General features: G+C 39.3%; 1 protein-coding gene across 2 annotated transcripts in view; it reads right to left on the reverse strand.

The window, feature by feature from the left end:
* The window catches only part of SLCO4C1 (solute carrier organic anion transporter family member 4C1), a 100,567-nt gene that overhangs the window by 42,443 nt on the left and 44,984 nt on the right, over positions 1-13,140 (reverse strand). For both annotated transcript variants that reach the window (XM_065550249.1, XM_065550250.1), the window contains 4 exons: positions 9,174-9,368; positions 3,006-3,102; positions 1,612-1,733; positions 217-332 (listed from right to left, as the gene is read on the reverse strand). In XM_065550249.1, the coding sequence (XP_065406321.1) occupies positions 217-332; positions 1,612-1,733; positions 3,006-3,102; positions 9,174-9,368 (530 nt within the window). The remainder of the gene's footprint in view (positions 1-216; positions 333-1,611; positions 1,734-3,005; positions 3,103-9,173; positions 9,369-13,140) is intronic.

A 13,140-nucleotide genomic window follows, 5' to 3' on the forward strand; every position in this document is an offset into this window, starting at 1 on the left:
TGCCACTGTCCAGTATCTATTCCTACAGTCTTGTCCCAAAACAGTACTGGAATATTTCCCGTGCAAGCCTCTGTGTAAAAGGAAGTGAGTTTTCTACATGTTTATGAAGCTGTTCGCTCATTTGTGAGTAGGTCAAAGTATCTCAAAATTATGTAAACTACCGTAATATGCAAAGAACAGCTAAAAATCTTGCATTGACTTTATTGTTTACCTTACCAAAAGAGCCACTGGAAAATCTTTAAAATTTTTCCCAATATTCCTGTCTTCAACAAATGCCTCACTTCCATCATCATGAGCTTCAGAAATTTTTTCAGATTGTACTTTTGCTGTACCTACAGAAAAACAAGTTTATTTTATACAATGAAAATAATGAGTAACATAGTGCTTGTAACAAATTTATTTTTAATTAAAGTGCAGTATTACAACAAATGCTCCATTTCCCAAAAAAGGAAACATCATGTAGATTTTGCTACATGATTTTGCTACATGATGCTACAACAATGCAGAATGAAAAGCAGATCTATAATGCATTCCTATGGAAAGTAGAGCTCTGCTGAGAGTATCACTGTAAAAACATCAACGGCAAGCATGAGAGTTGTTGGTGTTATCAGGCCCATCAAAAGAAATTTCAGACTTATTGAACCCTGTCCTGGCCATTTTACCCCATCCATATCACCTTTCTGCACCCATACTTATAACTCTCCTCTTCCTTCTCTCCTTTTTTCTGTCATTCCCCACACAGACAGAATGTTTTTTAAAAAATATTTTGGGAAGAGCTTGTCCTCTTTGTTATACTAGCTGTACTAACAGAAAAGGCTTTATAAAGCTCCTGAGATCTATAACCCTGTCCTAGGATACTTGGATCCATGCCGCACTGCTCCACCTATACAGCAAGGCAGGAGGTTGAATCTGAATCAAAGGCTGCAATGCAAGACTAATTGAGTCAGTAGGAGTTGTTGGGTGCTCAGCACTCAAAGTCAGGTCATTTATTTAAACACCTAATATGGACTTGGGAGCCTAATGTGACACACATTTTCTTTTGAAAACTTTAGCCACCACATCATTGAGCATTGGCCTGCTAAACCCAGGGTTGTGAGTTCAATCCTTGAGGGGACCATTTAACGATCTGGGACAAAAATCTGTCAGGGATGGTACTTGGTCCTACTGTGAAGGCAGGAGACTGGACTCTATGACCTTTCAAGGTCCCTTCCAGTTCTATGAGATAGGTATAGCTCCATATAATTACATCCCCTACTTCCCTTGCCCTCAGCCTATTTCAACTAGACCCTCAATCCTCCCCCAGTCCTATTTCCCATTAAACCTTTCAAAAACCCTCCCACAGTCAATTGTCTTCCTCCGGCCCAACAAGCCTTCTAGGATTTCACTGCTTATCTGTTACACAAGGCTTAATTAATACCCTAACTACAAGGCATTTTGCCTGTTTTACAAATGGTACACTGAAAGCACAGAGCAATTAAATTATTTGCTCAACATCACACAGTAAGCCAAGTGAATGGAACAGAACCTCAGAGTGCCCATTCCCAGTCCATTGCTCTAGCCACAAGCCCAATCTCCCTCCTAATAGTTGGTTGATTAATAATTAACATTTACCTGGTAAGTGCTTTGGAAAACACGAAAAAGGTATTATCAAAAGCCATGTTCCAAAACAGCACAAGAGAAATGCTATCCACCAAGCCCCAAGCCACCGGGGGTCATCTGGATCAATCTCTGTGCTAGAAAATATATTAATTTGGAAAATGCAGATTTAATAATGACATAAACATCTTACTAGTCACACAGTATATTGCCACAAATTATTATGGCTTTAAAAGCTATGCATTCAGTTTCTCCCATGGCACTAGGAGAAAGCCTCCCAGTACCATCCTTTTTCCTCATTGTTTTTGGGACCTATTAAATTCTATTGTTTTACTTTTTTGTATAATAAAGCACTCAGCACATTATAAATATAATCAAGTCAAAATGGAGACTCTTGAACCAAAATGTACTGGACTGACTAATAAGGGAGCAATGAAAAAACAGATCTTGGTAAAGTGCAATGTCACCACCACATCACTGATCACTAAATATACGTTTAATACTATTCAAAACAATTCTGAATATCTTTACCATCAGTGGATTTTTACACAAGGCAAATGTGAATTAGATACTAGTCTCATCATGTTGAAGTTGCACAACTTAAGTCACAAAAGTCAGGAAAATGCAAAAGCAAACAGTAACTATAACTCAGCCAAATCAGGATTGTAAGAATTGCTATATTGGATTAGTCCAATGATCATCTACTCCTGTATCCTACTGCATTTCAGTAATAGATTCTTCAAAGAAATCCCCCCATAATGGAAAATTATGCAATTACATGCCCATGGGAGAGGTTTCTTCCTAATCCCAAGAAGTTAGTGGTTTATGTCCTAAATCATTGAGGAATGATACCCCATACAGATTTTTTTTAATCTAATGTTACTGTGGAAATCCTGCAACATAATCCCTGAAATGAAAGACGTGAGATCCCACTCCTCATATCACCACTAAAGGAAGTCTCTGGACAGAAAATGTTCATGTGCGGAGAATGCAGGTTTGGGCTTATTTTAAGGTTGATAAACAAAAGAAGTAGTAATCACCATCTCCAAAAGCTGGAATCAGGAGCTAAACTCATGCTCCTGATTATCAAGGAGTAACTTTTCTCTATAGAAAAGGTTAGAGTTTAGGTCTCTTTTCTTGGAAGTCATTAGGGAAGACTAGATTGTTGCCTAACAGGTCAGAGGGTTTTTCAAAAAAGTCCACAAGAACAACAATCTTATGTTCTCTGAAGGAAAGAGCTATTATATGGAGCGGAGCTCAGCTATTTCCCCTCTCATGGCAAAATCCATAATCCTCAATGAAGCCATAGGAAGTACCCAAATATTTTAGTAGATTACCATTAGGAACAAGGGATTAATAAAAATAGAACTCTGTTGGCTGAACAGAAGAAATCTAGAACACTGCCTTGCCTTGTTTGAAGAGGGACATCAATATAGATATTAAGCAGCTGCCCTCCCAATACATAGCCAAGGGCAGGACCCAGCAATGACATGGCATAGCCAATTCCTAAAGAGAAAGAAAAAGAAGAAATGTTTTCCATTTCATGTCTCAGCAGGACATACAGTTCTAAAATGTAAGGTTAAAGAAAAAATTAAGCCTGTAGATAACAGTAAAAGTTCATAGACACACAATAAAATACAAAATATAAATTCCATGGCATTTTCAGGGGAGGGACCAATCACAGTTACACTTTCAGTGTAATGATTTATAGAAATCAAAGATCTGTAGAAATCAAAATATACACTTGTCAATTATATTATTAATATCTTTAACATGATCTTTTACAACTCTTATTTATGAGACAAGGTGGGTGAAGTAATAGCTTTTATTGGATCAACTTCTGGATATTTGGGTGGCCCGTTCCATGATGCAATCTATTTCTCTGGTGGAGTGTCCTTGTTTGGTGAAGGCGGTTTTAAGTGTGTTAAGGTGAGTATCCCAGACTTTCTCCTCAGAGCATATGCTGTGCTTTGCTGTAGATAACAGATATTTTTCTGTGTTTGGGGTGGTTATTGGATCGATGAAGGTAGGTGTGGTGACCTGTGGGATTATTGTATATGATAGTCAGTAGGTTCCACTGTTGAAACTGATTGTGGTGTCCAGGAAGTTGATGCTAGTGTGGGAGTGTTCTAGAGAAAGTCTGATGAATGGATGGTGGTAGTTGAAGTTGTGGTGGAAATCTATGGGGGATTTTAAACCGTCTGTCCAGAGGATAAAAATATCATTGATATATCTCAGGTAGATCACTGGTTTCATGGTGCATTTATCCAGAAATTCTTCGTGAAAGTGGTCCATGAAGAGGTTGGTATATTTGGGAGCCATCCTGTACCCATGGCTATTCCCATGGTTTGGGTAAAGTATTTGTTAGTGAATGTAAAATGGTTAGGAGTGAGGATAAAATGGATGAGTTTGGTGATGTGTTTGGGATGATATCTGAGGGCTGTCCATTATCTTGTAAATATTTGAGCCAGACAGCTATGCCATGATTGTGAGACATGTTGGTGTAAAGGGAAGTGGCATCCATGCTGGCAAGGATGGTGTTCTGAGGGAGGCTGTTAATATTGCATTTTGTGGAGGAAGACAGTTGTGTCCTGGAGGAAACTGGCCCTTGTGTGATGAGTAGTTTGAGAATGGTTTCTAGGAGTCCCAATATTCCTTCAGTAAGAGTGCCACAGCCAGATATGATCGGTCTGCCTGGGTTCCCTTGTTTGTGTATGCTGGGAAGCATGTAGAAGGTCCCTGGGGTGCGTCATGGGAGATGAGTTTGTATAGTTTCTCTTGGAGTTGGTTGGGGAAGGAGTTGATGATATCCTTAAGTTCCTGGGTAAACTGTGGTGTGGGAGTCATCTTTGAGTTCTTTAGAGTAGGTAGTATCGAAGAGTAGTCTTTTGACCTCACTAATGTAGTCATCACTGTTGAGGACTACAATGAGGCCCCCATTGTAACTTACTAACTTTCTCTTTTTGTTCTAGGACTGCAGAGATGTTAATGGGCCATTCTCCTTGAATTGTCCCTTACAATATGAGATAGCTATTTATGCTAAACAATCTGTTTCACCTTGCCTTTTTGCTGTGATGTTTAGGGTACCTTTCCCAGACCTGAAGAATAGCTCTGTGTGGCTTGAAAGCTTGTCTTCCTCACCAACAGAAGTTGATCCAGTAAAAGATATTTCCTCATCCACCTTGTCTCTCTAAAATCCTGGGACTGATACAGCTACAACTACACTATACTGCACACACCTATTATTTAAGGCTTTCTTCTTCCTCAAAATAGTTTCAAATCTGTAAAAGTAGTTTTGCCTTTACACAATGCCAGATTTATATTACTGCATGCATTTTGCCTGCAAAGATATTTGTGTTATATGGAATAGAAAGCTTGCATCCCTACTGTGTGAAAGAATTGCAGAGCAAATAGCTAAGTGCTTGAATTATATGGCTACTTCTCTCTATGTGTTTCAAAGCACTTGAACCTTGCCATGTTAGGTAGCATGTCTATTATTTTTAGCCTTAAACATAAATGTTTTAAAGTAAAAAAATACCAGTCTGTTTGAGTGCTTAAATTATTAAGAGAACATACATGTAGCCTGGAAATTCTAAATAAAAGCATAATAGAAGTAAAATGAAAATGTACTTTATTTTTTTAAATCTACCATGACCAGAAGTCAGGTGTCTGTGTTAGCAGCTCTGGTAGCAGTAATATCCCTAACACTTGAAGCACAGTAAAGTCTACAGCTCCCTGTTTCCTTTAGGTCTGATTGATTCAAGAGCAATGGCACTGTATGCTTTCAACACATCTTGCTAAATCATTGAAGAGGGAGGAGGTAGAGGCAGGGGTAGCTAGTCTCACTGAAGAGAGCTCTTTTGTCCACCCAGAGAAGCAACACAGACAGTTCTCTTTCCCTGCAAAGCTAGAGAGGAGAAGAACAAGCAGCATGCTTTCTTGATTTTGCCTTAGGGCAGGTCTACACTGTAAAGAGATGCTTTCTAACTCAGGTTAGCTAACCCATATCAGTCAACTTGATTAAAATAGTAGTGAAGACACGACAACTCTTCTTTTAACTTGTATCAGCAGCTCGAGTTCATCCCTATATACTTTAACTTGAGCTGTTATGATGTCTCCAAGTTACTATGTCTTCACTGATATTTTAACCCAAGTTAACTAATCTGAGTTAACACACTTTTTTCTCTACTCAGTATAAGCATACCCTTAGGCTACATCTACACTATAGGGGGGAGTCGATTTAAGATACGCAAATTCAGCTACGTGAATAGCGTAGCTGAATTCGACGTATCGCAGCCGACTTACCCCGCTGTGAGGACGGCGGCAAAATCGACCTCTGTGGCTTCCCGTCGACGGCACTTACTCCCACCTCCGCTGGTGGAGTAAGAGCGTCGATTTGGGGATCGATTGTCGCGTCCCAACGGGACGCGATAAATCAATCCCCGGGAGGTCGATCTCTACCCGCCGATTCAGGCGGGTAGTGTAGACCCAGACTTAGTCTTTTTAGGCCTAATAGCCACAATATCAGAGTATCATAGGCACAGATGAGTACAGAGACACACATTAACTTTCAACCAAATATTCCTGGCTGATTATATAGAAAGGATTTTTGCTAAAATTCTTTATAATTTTTTCAATTTTGCTGCATCAGTGAGCTGGCCCAGCTGTGCAACTTCCTTGTAGACTGAAATTTCTGGACTGAATTTGTTAGGGATAGGACTGGGTTTCTTAGCTATTCAACAGTATCTGAGTATCCCCTTAGATAACAAGGGTGAAATATTGGCCCTACTAAAGTCGGCTGCAAAACTTCCATTGACTTCAGTTGGGCCAGGATTTCTCCCCAAGTTGGTAGGTCCCTTAGATCCAGGAGACTTAGGATAAGATTTTAAGGACCTATGATCATGAATGGGAACTCATTCTAAACTCTGAGCATGTGGAGTGGGGAGTTTTACCTGCCTAATAACTGCTGGACTACATCCTAAAATATCAGCAGAAATCAAGTTACTTTCCTTTTCATACCAGATAGAACTTTGGTTTTGCTGTTTTGAAATGCACTTAAATGTGCAAATGGAAAAGAAAGAATGTAACTTAACTCTTAAAATAAATTTGGTAAATACCTAAAAAATCATGCTTGAGTGCCTTTTTGTGCCTAACAAAGATTTAACTAAAAACAGATGCCTTAATTCAAAATCAAACACAATACATAATAAAACATACACTAAATCTGTCAGGAAAAGCAAAAATATCCTGTAGGCATCCTGTAATAAATTAATGCATCCCTGTGTACAGTAATAAATTATCAGCTCAAACATGGAACGATTAACCTAGTTACTTAGCCATTTGTTATATTTCCCTTCTAGTTTTGTTGTGTTATTAAAATAGACTGCTTTTTAAGCTGACACTACTTTTTTCTTCTACAAGTTCACATGTTAATCTGAAGTCTAGACACGTGTCACCAACTCTTCACACACACTGTTGGCACTTTAGATTTGGTTTTAAAGCTAGCGATGAGATTTAACAAGCAGGTACGTTTTGTTTTGATTTCAAAATAAACTACTCTGGAATATTTTTGCCACACTTTCCTGCCCTACAGAGACTTGTTAAATATTCTAGTGTGGGTCTCATTTTTTCCCCCTTAATCACATGAGCAGCCCAATAGACTTTAACAGGTCTGACAAAAAATAAAGAGACCAGATTAGAATACTCAGAACCACTCTTTAGAATAATTATGTAATCATAAACAATTTTGAACAACTTTCACTTTAAAGTTCAAGGTACAGTACAAGTTTAATTGACTGACTGATTAGTTTTGAGGAAATCTTGCAAAGACTTGCCTAGAGCCAGTGGAATAGGGGTTATAGATTTAAGTATTCTGGATGGAAGTTTGGAGACAGAACTGAAACCTTAATTATATCTAACTATAGAGTTAGTTACATGAACTGTCTTGTAGCAGATTAAGAGAACCTTGGGCAATTTTTCAACACAATTAATGTACTCCTTTTTTAACCTGAGGAAAGAAGTGACTGCTGAATGCACAAGTAAAATATGGTGAATGAAGAAATTCTTTGGGAAAGTGTGGAGGAAGGCTTGAACCAGTGTGAAGTAGAGAGGGAAAAATATGTGAGTTGCCTTGTCATAGAGTACAGTCTGGAGCAGAGGTAGTCTCTTGATTCAAAGGCTGCATTACACTAAGCTGCTGAGGAGGCACCAACCACCCACAGAAGCACCCCTCATCCTGGCACCACAACCCTAATCCCATCATGATGAAGAGGAAAAATGAGGGGCCTGGAGGTGAGCCTACCATGCATTCACCCTGCAGCAGCAGCTCCTGTTCCACAGGGCTGGTCCCAGCTCCCTGCTCTGGGCATTGCAACCCTGCATATGGGGTCATAGCACCACTCAGGTTTGCTCCAACCACCCCTCCAGCATGACGGAATTGTGGCTGGGCCAAATTTGAGCAAGTGGTATTACGGCCTTGTGTACAGGTCGTAGCACCACTCAGGTTTGTCCTGGCCATTCCTCGATCATAACGGGGGGAAGTCAGGCTAATCCTGAGTGGTGCTACAACTCAGTGCACCAAGTCACAGCACCCAGAGAAGGGAGCTAGGCCCAGCCCCATGGAACAGGAGCCACTGCAGGGTGAATGCAGGGCAGTCTCGCTCTCCAGTCTCCTTCCCTATCCTGGGCTTCACCTCCAGACTGGGCTGGGAAAAATGTATGTTTGCTCCCTTGGTTTCATGATTTCTGTGGGTGCAGCTGAAACCACGAACCCATGCTAAAGCTGCCCTTGATCTGGAGAAAGACTAAAAACAGTAAAACCAGTAGCTGCATAAGAAATGCTATACAGAACACTAGACATGAGATAGTTTTAAGGGAGGATGGTGAATACTGAAAGTGTGCGTAAACCATCTCTTTGTTCTATGCCTGAAGTAAAGGCCTGCTCTGCCATAATCCCCACATAGAACCTTCACCTGAATACACAATTGTAGAATGTGTTATGTTCATGTGAAGCACTTCTTCTCACACTGACCAAATACTCACAAGGGAACATGATACAGCCATTAAATGATACGGTAGGATGGGGCTGCTGAATTGACAGTTTTAGCTCCTGACTCTTTTAATTTGAGAGCAGATGCCAACTTTAGCTACAGATTGTATTAAACTGCTTAAGTTTAAACTATGTTAAAACCTCAGTTTCTCATCTCATCAAGTTGGTTACATATGAAAATAAGAGGCTGGGTGAAGTGTTCAAGATACTGTGGGGTTCATCCTGACCCACCCTATTAAACAAATAAAATAGCCAGTCAGCAAATTTCCAACCTGCCGAGACAATAAGCATAGCCTTGTCTGTTTCCAAAACATCTACATGCCAACCATTACAGCAATCACTGCAGAAACAATTTCTATATAAAAAAGTTGTCAGCAAGCAAATCTGTTACTTCAGCTCCTTAATGAGAAGTGTTGTGTTTACAACATTTATGATCACTTTCTACTAGCAGATTTTTTTAATTACAATATTTATAAAGTGTTCATTCAGCAATCATTTGCTACCAATTTAATTTTTAAAACAATATTACCTATGTAGAGAGAAGATTTGTGTTTTGGGACACTATCATCAATGAAGGCTGTGCCCAAAGTGTACAGGGGAGTTCCTCCGACTCCCAGTAGCAGCTGCGCCAGGATGAAGACATAGAGGTAGTTGGAGAGTGAAGACTCTTTGCTGGTATTGCACGTGAAGTTAGCATTGCTAGTTCCTGATACTTGACAGGTATCTAAAAAACACATTTATAGAGACATTAATAAAGTACAGTTGACTGATTCATCATATAGTTTGTGCTTATAAAGGTAAGGAAGCACCATGTAATGTGCTGTAGTTAATAGCACAGGATTGCTCAACTCCTAGTCTTCTAATCCCAGCTCTCTTACAGATTTCTTGTGAGACATCAGACATGTCACGGAGCATCTCTGTGCCACAATATTCCATATGAAAAATGAGGCTATTTCTCTACTAGAAAAATGTATAGTTTAAAACAGAGATTATTGTTTATTAATCAGTGCTCCAGCTGATATGGAGCAATACTGATAGGTACTAAGACACCCTCTAGCCCTCCACTGCTTAACTAAAAGTCTTAGAGATTGAGGGTAGGGGATATAAGAAAAATCTGTTTTAAAAGATTCAACCACCCACTCTTCCTCCCCTGAATAGGGCAGGGAGAAGAATTAGGTTTGTAAGAAAGTGTTCCTATTTAATAGGTTACGCCCTAGCAATCTCCCCATGACAACAAATGTCATTGATTTAACTCCTAGAATTTGGAAACTACATTACTGGGATTTCTCTGACACATGCACACAGGGCAGAAGGAGGAATTGTGTTAATGCACAACTTTTTTCAGGTACCTAAAAGTTAGTTATATGTAATAGTTAGCTTTTCCTTGCTTAAATGCATTCTCTCCCCTTTTCCTTCCCTCTGGAGTATTACTGCTTTTCCACAGACATCGAACAGCCTTAATCTTATTTGACAGAATAGAACAAAAGTATGTGCAGCATTCTTTGCAAATGTCTGTATATACACATGTGCAATCCTGAAGAGGAAAAATCCCACTCATTTGACAGAATTGCTGTACTGGGTAATTCTCAGCTATTGTAAAAAATACTTACTTTACTTACAGTAAAAAGAAAGTGATATAAGTAGGTTATGTTTATCCACAGAATACAGAACAAACTTTCAGAATCATCCCTCCAGAAGCATGACTAAATACCAATTTCTACAGTGGAGTTTTATGAATTAAGCCCAAGGGTACTTTTTGACCCTACCAGTGCTAGCAAAGGAGCAATGTAGCTGGCACAGTATTTCTCTAACAAGCAAGCCATACATTCAGCATCAGAAGAGAAGAGAATTTATCTAGTGATCATTCAGAACCTAACATGAATTCTTGAAGAGTTAGGCAGAAAAAGCTACTACAATGAAGTCTGTCATGTTTTCCATTACAAACTCCTTTCTTCAAAAAAAAAAAAGGGAGTTTAAGATGCCATATAAATTCATTTTAGATTGAAACTTCATACACTAGTCTGGTCAATGAGCAGTATTTTCCTACTAAATTGTCCATTAAGTCAGGTGAAGCAATTTTTCAGTTTTTAAAGAATTTGTTGACAAGAAAAAAAACCTACACAGACTTTGTGCCCAATGATCTTTTCAATTTACACTGTAGGAGAGGGGCAGGAGCTCTTGGGGCATGGCAGGTTTCTGAGCAGAAACCCATGCAGAAGTTAACATTAATAAAAATGGCATGGGTATTACCATCCCTGTCTCCTTAGGATAGAAGTAAGGTAGCTGTAGAGGCATGGTGGAAGGATGTAGAGTACTCAATGGCAGTAAGGCTCTTAAGGAAGCTGCCATAGGGGGACGGTCCCTCAAAGCATGCTGTAAAAAGGAAGGCAACCTCAGGGGCAGCTGGGAATAACTGGCTCTTCCCTCTTTGAAGTGGCAAATCCTTGCGCTTGGAGGAAATAATTCAGCACTAATTCCTCTAATGGTTTGTCTACATGGACCAGGAGATCGATGCGTGGCAATCAATGCATCGGCAGTCAATTTAGCGGGTCTAGTAAAGACCCGCTAAATCGACTGCAGATTGCTCTCCCATTGATTCCTGTGCTCCACCTGAATGGGGAGTCAACAGGATAGGATCTCCCGTCGACGTAGCATAGTGTGGACCCCGTGGTAAATAGATCTAAGTACGTTGACTTCAGCTACATTATTCACAAAGCTGAAGTTGCATAACTTAGATTGATCTCCCCCCGTAGTGTAGACCAGGCCTCAGTGAGCATCCATATTTTAGCAAAAAGAACAGGAGTACTTGTGGCACCTTAGAGACTAACAAATGTATTTGAGCACAAGCTTTCGTGGGCTAAAACCCACTTTATCGGATGCATGCTCAATGGTTTGAGCATTGACCTGCTAAACCCAGGGTTGTGAGTTCAGTCCTTGAGGGGGCCATTTAGGGATCTGGGGCAAAAATCTGTCTGGGGTTGGTCCTGCTTTGAGCAGGGGGTTGGATTAGATGACCTCCTGAGATCCCTTCCAACCCTGATATTCTATGATTCTATGAAAATACAGTAGGAAGATATATATATACACACAGAGAACATGAAACAATGGGTGTTACCATACACACTATAATGAGAGTGATGTGTCAAGGTGAGCTATTACCAACAGGAGAGAAAAAAACTTTTTGTAGTGGTAATCAAAATGGCACATTTCCAGTAGTTGACAAGAAGGTGTGAAGAGCAGTAGGGGGGAAAAATAAACACGGGGAAATAGTTTTACTTTGTGTAATGACCCATCCACTTCCAGTCTTTATTCAAGCCTAATTTAATGGTGTCAAGTTTGCAAATTAATTCCAGTTCAGCAGTCTCTCGTTGGAGTCTGTTTTTGAAGTTTTTTTTTTGTAATATTGTGACTTTTAGGTCTGTAATCGAGTGACCAGGGAGATTGAAGTGTTCTCCAACTGGTTTTTGAATGTTATAATTCTTGACATCTGATTTGTGTCCATTTATTCTTTTACGTAGAGACGGTTTGGCCAAAAACATACTCCAACGAGAGACTGATGAATTGGAATTAATTTGCAAACTGGACACCATTAAATTAGGCTTGAATAAAGACTGGAAGTGGATGGGTCATTACACAAAGTAAAACTATTTCCCCATGTTTATTCCCCCCACACACACACACACACACACACTGCTCCTCACACCTTCTTGTCAACTGCTGGAAATGGGCCATTTTGATTACCACTACAAAAAGTTTTTTCTCTCTCCTGCTGGTAATAGCTCACCTTAACACATCACTCTTGTTATAGTGTGTATGGTAACACCCATTGTTTCATGTTCTCTGTGTGTTTTTATATATATCTCTTCCTACTGTATTTTCCACTGCATGCATCCAATGAAGTGGGTTTTAGCCCACGAAAGCTTATGCTCAAATAAATTTGTTGGTCTCAAAGGTGCCACAAGTACTCCTGTTCTTTTTGCTGATACAGACTAACACGGTTGCTACTCTGAAATCAATATTTTAGGTTATTGTTCTCCTCCAGTAGTATTTTGAACAGGAATAGAGCATTAGAAACATTTTTAGCCCTTTTAATTAATGCAAAATAACCCAGGTTTTTAAGCAATAAATCTTGTGTTCTTTACTATGAAAAAATATCTTTTGGCATTTGAAAAGATATTAGAAACAGCACATGAATACAATTCAATACGTTTCAAAGCCTTTTTTATGGAAGTGTATGTAGTTTTTCAATCTAAAGTCAATTGACTTCAGGCTAACTTTAGACAAAATGAATACATACAATGTCTCTAAAACTACATTCTGTAGTACATGAAGTGTTATTTTTATAGCAGGATACATTGTAAAGATTTTACTTTTACAGTATGCATTAACATCTCATAAGTACTGCAATATCTCCTCATATGTGATGACCCAGAATATATTTGTAATTATACATTAATGCTAGATAAACACAGCAAATAGATAAAGTTTATCCAAGT

This window comes from Chrysemys picta, chromosome 6, assembly GCF_011386835.1.
Source record: "Chrysemys picta bellii isolate R12L10 chromosome 6, ASM1138683v2, whole genome shotgun sequence".
Classification (NCBI taxonomy): Eukaryota; Metazoa; Chordata; order Testudines; family Emydidae; genus Chrysemys; species Chrysemys picta.